The 16,723-nt window shown below is 37.2% G+C and overlaps 1 protein-coding gene across 3 annotated transcripts in view; it reads left to right on the forward strand.

The window, feature by feature from the left end:
- LOC121734120 (tyrosine-protein kinase CSK) overlaps positions 1-16,723 on the forward strand; it is a 34,221-nt gene that overhangs the window by 16,123 nt on the left and 1,375 nt on the right. For 2 of the 3 annotated variants that reach the window (XM_042124538.1, XM_042124539.1), the window contains exons 4-13: positions 2,918-2,998; positions 3,776-3,860; positions 8,771-8,864; positions 10,673-10,819; positions 11,672-11,762; positions 12,936-13,058; positions 13,501-13,615; positions 14,113-14,278; positions 15,724-15,891; positions 16,504-16,720. In XM_042124538.1, coding sequence (XP_041980472.1) covers positions 2,918-2,998; positions 3,776-3,860; positions 8,771-8,864; positions 10,673-10,819; positions 11,672-11,762; positions 12,936-13,058; positions 13,501-13,615; positions 14,113-14,278; positions 15,724-15,891; positions 16,504-16,720 — 1,287 coding nt within the window. The remainder of the gene's footprint in view (positions 1-2,917; positions 2,999-3,775; positions 3,861-8,770; positions 8,865-10,672; positions 10,820-11,671; positions 11,763-12,935; positions 13,059-13,500; positions 13,616-14,112; positions 14,279-15,723; positions 15,892-16,503; positions 16,721-16,723) is intronic. The other variant, XM_042124540.1, reaches the window with a different exon arrangement.

Below are 16,723 nucleotides of genomic sequence, written 5' to 3' on the forward strand. Positions count from 1 at the left end.
AATATTTTGATGCTAGAAGTCTTTAATCTATATATTTTTATTAACGCAGATTTTGATTCAGTTGATACTAGTTACTTCCTGTGGTTTGCCCCGCATTGCAGCGTTCATATTTATCTAGCTTCGCAAATTTGTACATTTTACGCATGGTTAGGTAGGTATTTGGTAGAACTACATTGCCGTTAAGGGCCTTTCCACCCTTCTTTTCGGTTTCTGATGCACTCGTCTTCTGCGTGCTTTGAACGCGTTTTGGCAGATATAAAATTTAAAAAGTGTCGGCTTTGTTCCGTTTGCTGAGCGTTCAACTTACGTTTGAATCGATACAAACGAGCATTAAAAAACGTCCTGTGGTTCACATCACACAACTTGTGTGACACAAGTAATACACCAACTTGATGACACCATACGTAGACTGTATGTATATCAGAAACTACTATGAAAAGAAAATTGTAGAGTCTGAAATTTCAACTTTATTTAATGTATTTATGACAAGACAAGCCCAGATTTACGGCAATATAACATGAAACCATGGTTTTCGTGTCGTATCGAATAAAATACGTAAGCCGTAGCTAAGGAGGGATACAATTATACAAGTGTTAAATAATATGCGTGCCTAATCAAAACCATGAACGATATTTGATACTTTACTTCTACTGTAGTTGTTTCAATGTTAACATGAAAAAAATCTACACCTGGACATAGAACCTCCTTCGTTGGAAGTCGGCTAAAAATGAGTATTTTTCTCGTTAAAACAATTGTTGCTTTGCTTTTGTTCGTAACAAATAACATTTCGCCAAAAAGACGAACACGCCTAAAACGCGAGGGTTTAATGTTGTTGTTAGCTTTTACCCGAAACTTGGATTTTATTCACCTTCATACGTACCCCAGGCTGTTGACTGGCTTGCACCTGTTTGTAACATTTGCGAATATTATTAGCTGACGAATTTGGTCACGCTCAATTTTATGTACAACTTGTTTTGTTAGATTTAACATTCGTCTTCTAAATTTCATACTAAAAGCGATAAGTAAATTAGGTGATTGCTAAAATGTACTCTGACAATGACTAAGCATGTCACCAAACCTTTTCTAGCTTTAGGCTAGACTCAATTCTTGGCTAGGTTGACGTAGCTACCTGCTGCTTGTAATACTCACAGTCCTCACAGATTTGCAACAACGAGTTGTTAGGAATTTAGGAAATACATTTTGTATAACTTTGCCCAAGAGTTGGCTGCAGCCTGCACCTGTTACTAAAGAATTTCTGTATCCAGGGAATAACTGGAACAGGATATAATATAAAATGAGGTTGTTGGCTGCTGTCTTTGTTTCAAATGTAGAGGTGTAGTGAAATGTATCAGACAAACTTTGTTTAATCCCCTTGGAATGGGAGCTATGTACCTTAACTTGTAGAATTATAATAACTAGAGATCGCCCAATGGTCGAAATTCGACCTTAGGTTCAACGACATTGGGGCTACTACCTATATTTTGTAAAAAATATAGACTTTATCATTTTTAGGGTTCCGTACCTCAAAAGGAAAAAACGGAACCCTTATAGGATCACTTTGTTGTCCGTCTGTCCGTCTGTCAAGACCCTTTTTCTCAGGAACGCGTGGAGGTATGAAGCTGAAATTTATATCAATTACTCAGGTCTACTGTCCCTTGAAGCTGTGAAAAAATCAAACTTCTAAGCCAACGCAATCAAAAGGTACAGCCGTTTATGCCGCAAATTTTCGACACTTGCAAGGGAATCAAAACCTACAGGCTGCTTCCCGTGAACTCAGAATCTTGAAATTTGGTACGAAGCAACGTCTTATAGCATAGATAAAGGAAAAATTACGAAAACCATAAATTTTTAGTTACATCACATAATATATTTTTTTTTAATAATTTTAAACTTACTACCCATTTCCTCATAAACGCGTAGAGGTATTAAATTGAAATTCATACCAAATACTCAGGTCTATAATACCTTTAAGCTGTCGGAACCCTCGGTGCGCGAGTCCGACTCGCACTTGGCCGGTTTTTTTCAACTCTTGTCTCTGGGATTTAGCTGATCTCAGACTGGCCGTAGATCCAATAAAAAAAACTATACTTAATCAATAATCCATTTTCAATTTGTCAACTTGTCAACAGACTTCAACCATAAATAAAAGAGTATAATTCGTATGTATAGGCTTGTCACTCAAAAATCTGTCATTTCTCATGTGTGTGTGTTGTATTGTGTGTAATGTTTTATTTGTTAAGAAAATGTATGATAAAAGCATATTTTCAAAATAATATTAGTTCGATGCACTCCTTCACCATATCTATATATTAATACGTGAGCCAAAAACTTTGTAACCCTTTTGACGAAAAACGGGGAAACGAAGGTGAATGAAATTTTGCACAGTTATAGTTTATATGGTGGAGGAGTGCATCGAGCTAATATTATTTTGAAATTATACTTTTATCATACATTTTTTTAACAAATAAAACATTACACACACACTAGGAAAAATGACAGATTTTTGAGTGACAAGTCTATACATACGAATTATCAATTAGGTATACTCTTTTATTTATGGTTGAAATCTGTTGACAACAAGGTGACAAATTGAAAATGGATTATAGTTTTTTTTTATTGAATCTGAGATACTATTAGACAATGCTTACACGGGCCACGGCCAGTCTGAGATCAGCTGAGTCCCAGAGACAAGAGTTGAAAAAAATATGATAAAGTCAATATTTTTTTACAAAATATAGGTAGTAGTCCTAATGTCGTTGAAACTAAGGTCGAATTTCGACGATTGAGCGATCTCTAGTAAACTATAACTGTGCAAAATTTTTATGCACCTACGTTTCCTTATTTTTCGTAAAAAGGGTTACAAAGTTTTTCGTTCGCGTATTAATATTATGATTATTTAATAATATGTTTGTTTTAGTCCGGCGGTGGAGTGAGTGGAAGCAATGGTCCTCACGCGCCGCTCTCCCCCACAGCTCTACTCAACTCCGTTCCATATAATGTGAGTTACTTCCTACTACCTACTTAGTACTTACTATACTGCCCTTAGGTCCTAGTCATACTTGAGGTTGGCGAGTGCAAGTATGACGGCCTTAATGAGTCAGATCTATGATCCAAATTCCAAATCATGAAACGATTCACAAATTTCATACAAATTTTGACACTTAACACAAATCTTTTTTACCACGGTAGTCTGAAAAAAGTTATAATTTTAAATATGAATCAAAAGTCAAAACATAAACCATAATATGATAATATTAACATTGACATTGAAAATATGTATTTTGTTTATAAAATTGCATGTTCTTATTGTTAAGGTTATTAAACAGTGACTCAAGTTTCCCAGACATAATAATATAATCGTTACTGAACAATTTCAAGGAAAATTATGGCTAAGTTTAACAAATTATTCATCGAATTATGTTGCCTTTAGAATAATATTTATTTTATTTAATTATGACTGTTTGTCTCTTACTATTGCTTTTTATTAAAAACTTTTGCGAGACCTCCATAAGCACGAGGCTGTCGTCGTCTCTGTTGTTAAAGCCAGATAGAGTTTTTGTAGACTTTGCTGTACATTGTAGACCCGCAGGGCGATTCACGTTTCCGTTGGACACGGATTCGGAAACGTTACCGCGGTCATTGGTTAGCACGGCGGCCTAGCACGGCGAGCGTTAATTGGATGAAGTTTCCGAATCCGAATCAAATTGCGGATTGTGAATCAGGGCCTTGGTGAAGATTTACAGTTTACATTATAATTATTGTCATCTCCTCACAGAGCGTAATGTCATCATCGGTCCGCGCCGTGGCCCCGCCGCCCGGCGTCGCGCCCGCCGTCATGCACACCTCGCAGACTACCACCGGTATGTATATTCCTAAATATCCTTTTAGGACAATTCAAACATCAGACAGAGTCAATTAGATGCATTTCTAAATTTGTATGGATTTGACAGACTTCAACTGTGTGAGACGTCTTACAAATCTGTCAAATCCATACTTTAGAAATGTATCTACGCGTCGCGTTGCGCTCTGAATTGACCCTTACGCAGTAGACAATGGCAATGCGTTTTTTGCTGCTTTCTGTATAAAAATTAGACCACTGTTGGGTTCTAAGAATCAAAAACCAAAATTCGTCAGATGGGTATGGTAGAAACGTGAGCTGAGTTCAGAATTCTAAAAATCTCTACAGTTTGAACTAATGCTCACCTTTCAGAGAGAGTTTCAAGTAGGGCTGCAGCAAGCACAGCACCTGTTGCTCGCAGTATGATTCTACCGAATCTTTGTGCTCAAAAAAGTTTCAGGGAGTAAATCAGCAGAAGTAATGAGGGATAGGTTAGGATAGGTTATATTCTGATTTATCTATTAGTAAATTATGAAGTGTGCTTAACTGTAACCAAAACTATCGTAACTATAACACGTAACAGGAAGTATAAGAAGGAAGTAAAGTGAATTCCCGTTAAAATATTATGTTTGATGTTTCCAGTTAGGTAATGTAAACTGACTCATAGTTATCCAAAACAGCTTTGCAATACGTAATGACATTGCCAAAATTGACTTCTCGTTTTGGTAGGTTAATAAACGAATACATGAGTGGATGAAGTGGGTAACTAACAACTTGAAAACTGTAGTTTTTTTTATAAATAGAGGCCGGAATTGGCATAAATTAGGACCGGAAAATTAATTTAAAATTAAAAAAAATGTGAATTAAATGTAAAGCTATATCTTAGCTAGATGATGAAGTAGGTAAGTTACAAAGTTTGTTTAAATTATAAGAGAAAAGCCGGCCAAGTGCGTGTCGGGCCACGCGCAATATATGGTTGCGTAGTACCGCTAGTTTTTGATAATGTTTGTATGGTCAATGAATGTACATTTATAACGTGTTTTACACTACTAACAACATCATCTCAGTTACGTTTAAAGAAATTTGAACGAAAAGTTCCTTTATACTTAGGGCTCCATATAGGGTTCCGTAGTACCGCTAGTTTTTGATAATGTGTGTATGGTCAATTAATGTACATTTATAACGTGTTTTACACTACTAACAACATCATCTCAGTTAGGTTCAAAGGAATTTGAACGAAAAGTTCCTTTATACTTTGCCGAATATTTTTTTTTATTTGATCGACTATAACTCAAAAACTTATGAAGTCTTCTTAGCCGTGATAGTTTTCCTTTTAGATTCAGCATATTTCCTACTCCCGTGAATTTTTTCACATTTTTAGAAGCAACTCTTTAGCTGGTAGAAAGGGGGGATACTGGACTCTAACGATTTTTTCCACTTTAGATTAATATTTCACAAACGGATCCCTAAATCGGAAAATGATCTATGATTACTCATAATATTTTTAAAAAACCTATCCAACGCGAATAATCCCCGCTTGATGTGCAGGGAAGGTACCTACCATAAAAAAATATTTTTTTAAGATTTAATGTACCATTTGTCGGCATCTTTAATATGTACATTGATGTCAAATTACAGCTTTGTAGGTCCTATAGTCTCCGAGCAAAGCCGCGGACAAACAGACGGACGGACAGACCGAAACTATAAGGGTTCCTTGTTGACTACGGAACCCTAAAAATGGGTAATTTCTCTTATGTTGTAAAATGTCAGTTACTCGGTTAATCTATTCATGTCTTGAAATGCGTTCTTGGGAAGTGGACGATTTAGGTGAGCATCGCCATATTGATTAAACCGTACCGGTTCGCGTGTTGTGATTTTTGTGAATATGCAACAGCGGATACGTATCCCTAATTTACTTGGCAAATTAACTAATTAAATTGTTTACTACAAGGCATGATTGATTACGGCTCGAACTAATATTGACAAGAACTGTTACAAAAGATTTACTACGGACTACTACTAGAGCAGCGACTGAGTTTTGACTTTTGATAGACAGCTACTGTAGCAGCTACTTGAATCTATTAATCATGTCTTGTTCTTCGTTTATTATAAGAAGGCCTTTAAAGAATAACTTATCAAAACAGAAAATGCACTCATCAATCTATTATTAGACTAATCGACATCGCCTTCAGAGGTTTAGAAGAAAAGGCGACCGGCCTCATGTCGCCTTTTGAACGCACCGTCAAGGCGAAGTATGATTCATGAGGACAAACTCATGAAGTTCCTTAGTCATGCACATGTCAGGAATAAGCCAATGACATCGCCATTTATAAATATCAAGTCTGCTCGCTTTTCACGTCTAAGGCCGGTCGCAGACGCAAAAAGTAAGTCATTTCTTCATGGTTATGATGACAAGTCGGCATTCGTTAGGTATTTAGACTTGAAGCCTAAATGCGTGCCAAGAAGTTGAATAAGCTGTAGAGCACAGATCTTTAATAAATAGTAAACATACACAGATGTTATAGTTTTTATAGTTAAGGTTGGCAAAAAGCATTGGCCCAATTTGGACCCAATGTTTTGGCTTAAATATTCTCTAAAACTTGGGCATTTGTGTCAAAATAGCCCCAGGCCTTAGAATGACGAAAAATTTGCAAATATACACCAAGGTGTCATGCGCAAGACCGCGACAAGTGGCGCAAACTCGTGTCGGAGGCCAAGATCCACTTTGGGTCGCTGAGCCATCGTAGTAAGTAAGTACTTGGCGTCATATCGTGACTTTTAAAATATACTTTGATGTTAAATAGAATAGTAAGTAGGTAATGCAAATAAATGGTTTCTCTAGTAAAGTAAGTACTTAAGTAGTGCAGCGCATTACAAAGTGTCTTTGCAAATATGTAATAAGTTAAATGTAACTTTAACCAAGTCGGTTTCGCGAAATGGTTTCGCCATAAGCCTTCGAGATAGGGTTTCCTCGGTTGACGGTAACTTGAGATACGGCTTAAAATAATAGGGAAACATGCAAATATAATATTTATAAAAATTTTGCTATTAAAACGTTAAAAAATATAAAAGAAAGGCCACTGCAAGGTTAGTATTTTATAAAATATTGTTTTTTTTTTTTACAAAAATTACGAATTAAAAGTAACTTGAAACGGAACGGATTTCAAAACACCAATCAGCGTTCAGTGACGTAACACATGCTATTCCCTCGTTCCGAACGAACGAAAAACGATCAAAATGCCTCCTTATATGCAAAGTCATCTTCAAAGAATAAAAGGTGACATAATTTTTCACACTTACGTTTGTCACATTCATTTATAAAAGATTATGTTCATTGTACTTTAACCTATGGAGACTATGATAACACCCATGCAAATAAAATGACAGTCTTCTGTATTAATCGGTCGCGTGGCTTCCAATTTATAAGACAAAGATTGCAGACCTTGTACAATGTACAGTAATTCGCTATGTAAATGTCGCAGCCAACTGGTTTAAATAGCCGTTCAATCAAACAGCTAGCTCTTTGAATGAACAACGCCATTAAATCACTCGTCTAGCTTTTTAATTGAATATTTATGTCGCTCAAAACGTTCAACACTACAGCTGATTCAAAAGCCGCCGTTTGATTAAATTAGTTCAGTGCTCACCACCGCGGCGCTAGGTGCGTTTTGTTTACAATATGGCGTCAACTAACCGGTGCTTTGTGGTTGTATTCATATATTTTTCGTAAATATACGTTACAAGTGTTAATAAAGAGACAGAAATTATGGGGGCACATACGAGTGAATCAAAATTTAAACTTATATGTATTCGGGGAGAAATTACGGGATTATGAAATCCATCACCAAGGTATTTAATGCAATGTTTGCAAGTGTTCAAAATGAGTTAGAATACCTACAATTATTAATCTGCTTGTTATTATTACGCTTGTGTAATAATAGCACTAAAATAATGGTCACCTTATTAGTTAACTTACCATTTAACCAGTTGGCTAACCGTCAACTAGCTGTAGTGTTGAACGTTGCAGTCAACAAGGCGGCTAAATGACGTATGGCCGTGTGATTGAATGGCGTTGTTCAGTCAAAAGGCTAGCTGTTTGATTGAAGGGCTTTTTTAACCAGTCGACTGCGACATAAACATTTCTACTTATAACAAAAGAAGTTAATATTCAAAATTGTGCAAAACAAAAATACACGGAATTTAAGACAGTGTTACATAAACCATTGCTGGTTCAAAATTACCATAACAATTTTATTTGCGCACTATTATAATAAAAATTTTATTAAAGCAAAATATTTAAAAATTAAAGCTAAGTTACAGAATGTGTTTACGCAATAGTGATTAGGTAAATCACAAATCTCGAGTATTTACGAAAGCAGACAATTGTTGTAACCGAATATGTGAAGTTATGAAACACATTGCATATCGTGTCTTAACTGGAGAGGAAATTCAAAGTAAAATAAAGCATTTATAAATCGAAATTTCCTAAAACCAGGTTTTGCTATGTTTAGGTGCAGCTTTGTTTTTCTTCTGATTTTAAAATTATAATAGCATATAAAATACTGACTGCGTCAATTGTCGAATATAGTATGAGCAGAAAACTAGTTTAAATATACAAGATGTTAATATGAAACTAATAAAAATACCATGTACCAATACTATACTCTATAATAATTTAGCTTTTATAAAGAGCTGCAACGACTTCGTGGTAACTCAATTTTTTTTGAAGAGTTATAAAATTTATATTTTTATTTGATTAATTATGGTTCCTATGTGGTTAAATTTATACATTGATGTTTTGTCGCCAGGGCTCTACTTTAATATCTACTCTCTTATTACCTCTCTCCCCTAGTATCTGATTATGCTGGTTCTTATTTTCAGTGTTGCCTTTCTAATCGCCATGTATCTTACAGTAGTTACTTCTATTTCCAGTACTGCCGAAGGGCGCCAGCGACGTTCTGGTCAACTCGTCCGGCCAGAACCCGCCGCCTCCGGGCAACAGGCTCATCAACACTACGCAGTGGCCGTAAGTTTACATACATCCATACTAATATTATAAATGCGAAAGTGTGTCTGCTTGTTACCTCTTCATACCCAAACCGCTGGACCGATTATGCTGAAAGGTATGGAAATACTTTGAGTCTCGGGAAAGGACACAGGATACTTTTTATCCTGAAAAAAAATGAAGCAGAATTAGAATTGTCGGAGAATTGGGCCATAGAGTCATATATTTTTAGAGGTAGTAGGTTTCTACTAAAAATCAGCGACTTCAGGCTTTGGACATTTAGAGGTTTTTACATCTATGCTTGATGCCGCTGTAGGGACTATATAGTCTGAGTCTTATTGCACGTCTAATATGTGACATTAAAATTGTTAGCGTTATAATGCAAGTAGGTACTATGTTTTGTTTACATTTAGATTAGAACGAATTAAAAAGGATTACCAAATTTGTAGTAAAATATGAGTACTACCACAGAGAAGTTTATTCATAGGCAGTTGGCGGACTTTTGTACCTTGTAATTTGGTCGCGTTATGTCAAACTCAGCCGACATATCGACCAATAATGAATTGACATAATACGACCATAATTATTATGACGTAGGTCCCTCATCTGTCTATGAATTAATTTCTTCGATGGTAAATTAATGCTACGCTCGCATGCCGTCCTTATATTTTTCCAATTCCATCCTCACATACATACTTAGCTACGAAGCTACCAGCTGTCTAATCAAACTTTTCACAATATTAGAACAGGTGTAACATTGTACTAACTCATGTTTCGCGTCACCGTATACGTGTTGATAAAGACGGAGCCGCGAAATGTGCTCACATCTGATAAGATAAGATAAGCTAATCGGCGATTTCTCCCGCTAGTTGGTCCCTCGCAGTCATGACTGACAGTGCACTCGATACATATGAAGATGAGGAACAAACTGACTTTTATATCCCTTTTCAACATTACGAGTAAATAATTTTATGTTACCTACACGAGAAAAGACCTAAGAATTATATAATTTTGTACATATTAATGTAGCGTGCATCTCGATTTTTCTAATGATAAGTTCGTGTGCTAAACATAAAAATTGCTATTGATAAGTATTAATCGGTTCACGAAATATTATATTATGTTGTGATAATTTTTCAAGGTTTATGTGAAAACTTTCTGAGTGTATCATGTTTGTTATAATTTGTGTTTGATGAAGAACAATAATAATCCATTATATTAATCATAATAATTCATAACAAATGCAAACACCCTTAACCTTAATATTTGTTATGTCTAGAAAATGCATTACACAGAGCAGAGATAACGATATGAAAAGTTACTTTGGACCCCGATTATAACAAAATGATGGTAAAGACGACAATATAACATGCCAATTACCAGTGCTACTTTTTTTAAAAGCGAACAAGCGGCTTCCAAAACTGTCAAAATCAAAATGTCGATTTTGAAAGTGAAATTCTATTTTTTAACCAACTTCAAAAAAAGGAGGTTATCAATTCGACGCGTATGTATGTAATATTCCCAGAACTGCCCAGTTTTCGTATATGTTAGTCTATACTCTATATCAGCATAGCGAATAGGCAAATGTGCCAAATTTCAAAAGTGTATGTACATATGTATGTTTTTATGTTTGTGTTCGCATATCTCTGGAATTACAAGTCCGATTTAAGTAATTCTTTTTTTGTTGTACTAGGTATTGTTCAACTTAGAGAATAGTGCAAGTATCATCAAAATCGGTGCAGTAGTTTTTGAGATACGGAATTTTAATTCTCAATTACGTACAATTTTAAAGTCGGTTTTATCTTTTTAAATACTATTTTTATTTTCAGATGGCACCACGGTGCGATATCTCGAGAGCGGGCGGAGGCGCTGCTGTCCGGTTCGCCGGATGGCGTGTTCCTGGTGCGGGAGAGCACCAACTTCCCCGGCGACCACACGCTGTGCGTCCGCTTCCGCGGCCGGGTCGAGCATTACCGGTCAGTATAGCCTGTGCCAACGACGGAAATTTATTAAAATTTGAATTAAATGATACATAGTACGCCTATATTCAGGCGCGACGAACGCAGCATAAAATGGAGGAGGGGATGATTTTTCCGATAGAAACTATATCTAAAGGTATTCTAGGTAAATATAATGAGAAAAAACTACATACTATACAGCTTGCTGTACAACAAGATAGAGATGTTGGCTGTTACTTTTCAGTTTCAAGGGTGTTCTTAAACTGATGTGACCATAATCGTCACATCTGGGGTTGCAGTTCATCCCGTATTTAAAATAGCTTTTCGCATGAAATTTTGTAAATGCCTACTTTCTTTGAGGTGTTCAATATTACAATAAGCAGTTTTTCGATGATTGAGGATGTCCTCAAACATCGAAAACTGCATTAAAACCAAAATTTATCAGTTTTATAAGGCTTTCTCGGACATCTTTAGTTTGCTAATCACAATATTTTGAGTATTTAAGTACTTGATTAGGTGGTTTAATTCTCACGAATCATTGATTTAATTGCGTTGTGGGAAAATAAGAAGGTTTTAAATGCGTCAAAACAATCGTTGAATTAATGACATAATAAGCAACATTTGTTTCCGCGTTTAAAATAGCGTATAATTATTGGCACTTATACAAGAATAATTTGTATACGCATTTGCACTAATTATATCGTCGTAATCCGACTACTATCAAATTAAAAATTACACTATCAAAATTAAATTGAAAATCATAGAATGAACCTATTCATTCTATAATTTTTAATGTAATTTTATTATTGCATATTTTTGGGTTTGAAACTTTACAATGTAGGTTTATTTATGTATGTTTTTTTAATTCAGAGTGAAATGGGCGACAGCACCCGATACTCAGAACCAGCGGCTGACTATTGATGATGAAGAGTTCTTCGATCACATGTCAGATCTAGTACAGGTAAGAATTTAATTATAATTTTATTTTAACACGGTACTAAATATTATGTTGTGTATTGGACCCAAATCTTGATTTTGACGTTTTATTCTACTACGGGAATTTGAGTTCATGCGTAATTTTGATACATAACGTCGCTCTATTTGAGTTGACGTAAATTAAGAAGATTATCATTAGCTCCATTCTAATCCACATAAACACAATATAGGTTTTTTGGCTCGGCTGCCAGATAAACTAATGCTAGGTACTCACATACGGTTTTGCTTGATAGTTTTACTCCAAATCGAGCAATAACCACCGTGTGGACCCAACACTGACAGCTCGCTTCGAGCCGGCTCGAGGGAATTAAATATGTCAAATATGTCATTTCCTTCGATTCGGAGTAAAACTATCGAGCAAAACCGTATGTGAGTACTTAGCATTAGGGTCTGTTTAGACTTTAGTCCCGTGGTCCTCAAGCATTTTTAGGGTACCATACTCAAAGGGTAAAAACGGGACCTTATTACTAAGACTTCGATGTCTGTCTGTCTGTCAGTCTGTCTGTTTCCAGGCTGTATCTCAAGAACCGCTATAGCTAGATTTCTGAAATTTTCACAGATTGTGTATATCTGGTGCTGCTATAAAAACAAATACCAAAAACAAAAGAAATTAAATATTTACTCCTCTCCTCCCTCTACAACAAACGTAATTTTTTTGCTCGATATTAATAATGGCAATAGGTAGTTGGCAGTTGAAATATTCACAAAATACTCAGTTATATTTATACTTTAATAATTAATAATGAAATTTTAATAAAATAAATAATTAATCCCATACAAAAAGAAAACATTTTTACCTATTTTTGCTCTGTAATGGTACGGAATCCTTCATGCGCGAGTCGAACTCGTTCTTGGCTGATTTTTTTCATACGGGCTACAAACATGTTTTGGTCTGGGTGTCGCGGGCCGCAACAGATTTTTTTTTGGTAAAGTTCTTCAAAAATAATTTAAAAGTGAAAATATATCACGACTTTCACGACGAATTTACATTATTTTGTCGGTGGGCGTAAATTTCAAAATGGTTTAACATTAGGTGGGCCACTGATAAAGTCCCGGCGGCCGCGGGTTGGGGATAGCTGCTTTAGTCAATCTAACTAGTAATTGAAATATACGTAACTAATGTCATAACATCTTCCAGCACTACCTAAAAGACGCGGACGGATTGTGCACGAAGCTGGAGCGGTGGCTGCCCAAGTCCTCGCCGACGCCCAACGGCGCCAACAACAACGTGCTGCCGCCCACCTTCCCGCCGCATCCGCAGGTACACAGCGACCACGCTTCTAAATACGCTAATACACGTCGGCTGATCAAACTTTTGCTCTCCAAAACAGCAGGCAACAGGTGCAGATAGATGTCTGCAGATACGTCCGCGGACATGGATAAGCTTTTTATTTTTGGCCAGTTGCCATATTATAGAATGTAGTGTCTATACAACTCCTAGAGAAAAACTAGAATTGTTATAAGTTTAATAACCATAAGCTGGCTGGGCTTAGGTATCTTAACAGTTGAGTATGAAACAACTGATTTTATACGAAAAAATGTAAGCTGAAGGCCTACCATTCGCACGACGTGGCAAACTTCAGAATGATGAACATGACATGAATGTTTGGTTACCGGATAGCTGGATGGTAGGATAAAGATAATCTATTTTAGTCAGCAAAATGCAAAGTAATTGAAAATAAATTATTGTATTGTCCCCGCAGCAGCCGCCACCGTACCCGCCGACGCCGTCAGTGTCGGGCGCGGCGCAGTTCCCGCACGCGTACGCGCCGCCCGACCACACGGACGGTCCGCTGCCGCACAAGTTCGTCGAATCACGTACGTACAGTGTACACGCTGCTAGGGCTGCCACACAAAACTGCTAATTCGCATCGCATCCTAAATCCTAATGCCTTTTATTATGAGTTTTGCCGCAAATATTTATAATGAATGGCTCACTTCGAAGAATATAGTTATTTATTAATATTTCATGGTTCGTCGATTTGTATATCAACTACGTACAAGCTCGCAATCTGCTATCAGCAGCCCTCCCGACAGAATCGAATCGAGAATCGAATCAGCTCGATCTCAAAGCTTTCGCTACTTCCGACATATTTACTAGCTCAAAATCGTGCTGCGGCTCAATTTGGAACCAATTCGATCTCAACGGCTGTTCTCACTCCTGACATCTATACTAGCGCACGATCGTGCTGCGGCTCAATTTGAAACTAATCAGACTCGTAAATCAAAATCGTATCAGTTTCGGGGGTAAGGCTGCTGTTTAAGGGAAACTAACCGAAAACTAATGGATTATTATATCCCACGTCTTTTTCCAGGATGGGTGATAAACGAGAGGGATCTGGAGATTCGTGAGAACATCGGCAAGGGCGAGTTCGGTGACGTGATGCTGGGCATCCTCAACGGCACGCAGAAGGTTGCCGTCAAGATATTGAAGGACAGGGAGGCCGCCAGCAAGTTCCGGGCTGAGGCCAGCGTCATGGCGTAAGTGAACTAAAACCAGAGTAAACAGAACTAACGAGTTGGCCGACTCAGAAGAGATCTCGAAATTTATATGTTTGACGTAGTATGTCATATCGGCCGGCGCGCGTACTAATGCGAGCATTGTGAAACATGTCGAAAATGACACTCGCACGGCGCACCCAACTCCCGTATATTTGCACATTTCTTTGAAGACGATGTACTCCTTAGTTATGTCTACTCTGCTAAAACGTTTTTTAACTTCGTGATAATATGTCAGCCGTTTGAAACAACAAATGACGTGAGAGACCCTATTGCTATAGGTCTACCAGAATCTGATGGCAAAAAGTGAGAAAATAAATTGACTCTAGCAATACGGGGGTAATAGGAATAAAACATTTTGATCCTTTTTATTCCTTTAGCGGCCTATTCTATGTGTGAAACATACAAATATAAAAATTTATCCAATGATCAAGGATATTTTTTGAAAATCTGCCATCAAAATTTGCCATCAGATTCTGGTAGACCTATTACTTAGCTGGGGGCAGATGGTAGGTTGGAAATCTTTCTCTGCGTGTCGGGTCTGCCCCCTAGCGGCAAATGAAATATCGAATACCTTTTTAATTGAAATTTAACATAATTTGTGACATAAAGATTTAACTAAAGGTTTACAATAAAGTTAAATTAGGCACACTATGATTTTTCTCACACACATACACGTCATACGTGTAACAAATAATACATCTATATATTAATACGTAAGAGAAAAACTTTGCAACCCTTTTTACGAAAAATGGGGAAATGTAGGTGCATAAAATTTCGCACAGTTATAGTTTATATGGAGAAGGAGTGCATCGCGCCAATATTATTTTAAAATTATGCTTTTATCATACAATTTTTTAATAAATAAAACGTTACACACACTACAACACACACACTAGGAAAGATGACAGATTTTTGAGTGACAAGCCTATACATACGAATTATACTCTTTTATTTATGGTTGAAGTCTCTTGACAACAAGTTGACAAATTGAAAATGGATTATAGTTTTTTTTTTTTTTATTGAATTTTAGATACCATTAGACAATGCTTAAACGGCCAGTCTGAGATCAGCTGAATGTTAAAGTCAATATTTTTTTCACAAATATAGGTAGTAGTCCTAATGTCTTTGAAAGTAAGGTCGAATTTCGACCATTGGGCGATCTCTAGTATTGTAAATAAAGGGTTAAATACATATTGTAAGTAAAGTTTATATGCCACATTAATGCGTCACTACGCAGAACGACAGATCGAAAATAATTTTAACTGTGGAAAGATAAATAAAAGACTGCTCTAACATCTCTTGTATTGACGCAAAGAACATTGCTGTGATGCGAAATTCACCACAAACTTATATGGTTACGCTCTTCTTCAATCAAAACGTATGTATAATGTAGCACGTATTAAAACCAATGTCTTCCCCTCCAGGTCGCTAAAACACGAGAACCTGGTGCGGCTGTTGGGCTGCGTGGTGTTCAGCACTAACGGCAGCACGTGTATAGTGACGGAGCACTGCGCGCAGGGCTCGCTGCTCGACTACCTGCGCAGCCGCGGCCGCCACTACGTCACGCAGCTCGACCAGATCAACTTCGCATAGTGAGTGCTGTAAACTAGTTTAAAAATGAAAAAATAAACGACGCTGGTCTGAGTATGTATTAACTTTAATACATTGACGTACGCAATAAGGCTTTATTCTGTTTAATCGATCAATTTTTCCTCATTTGACGTAAATTGTAGTTTCATAGATCCTAGTATCCTTCGCTACGACTTCGAACTTCGAACGCACGTGCGTGACAAAATAAGGTGTATTTTATTGCAACAAGGCAACGTTATTGCGCGAGTTCCTTATCGCGCGTTGCGAAAGGGGGCTAGACATGGTTGTAAGCCGTGCGGTAGCGCGTGTTTCTCTCTCTGTCTCTCTCGTCTCTTTTTTTTTTAAATTCCATCCGGGTGTCCCTTGACACCTCTCAAGTTTTTATTTCTTTAGTAAATTACTTTAATAACATTCCAGGTTCCTTCGCCTAACGAAAGAGTACGCTTCTGCGAAGGAACCGGGTAGTAATTAACTTTTTTTTTCCAATGCGAACGCAAGGTTCAATATTACAGATTATAACTCTTCAAAATTAAAGTAAGAATAATAATTACTCTAATTCTTAATTTAATTTTGAATTCGAAAAAGGAACGAGAGCTAACACACAATGTTTACAGCGACGCGTGCTGCGGCATGGAGTACCTGGAGCGGTCGCGCGTCGTCCACCGCGACCTCGCGGCGCGCAACGTGCTCATCTCCGCCGAGGGCACCGCCAAGGTGGCGGACTTCGGTCTCGCGCGCCCCGACTCCGCGCCCGACGACCCCGCAGACGCGCTCCGAGTGCAGGCCAAACTGCCCATCAAATGGACGGCACCGGAGGCGCTCAAGTACAACGTG

This window comes from Aricia agestis, chromosome 15 (assembly GCF_905147365.1).
Source record: "Aricia agestis chromosome 15, ilAriAges1.1, whole genome shotgun sequence".
NCBI classification, from domain to species: domain Eukaryota; kingdom Metazoa; phylum Arthropoda; class Insecta; order Lepidoptera; family Lycaenidae; genus Aricia; species Aricia agestis.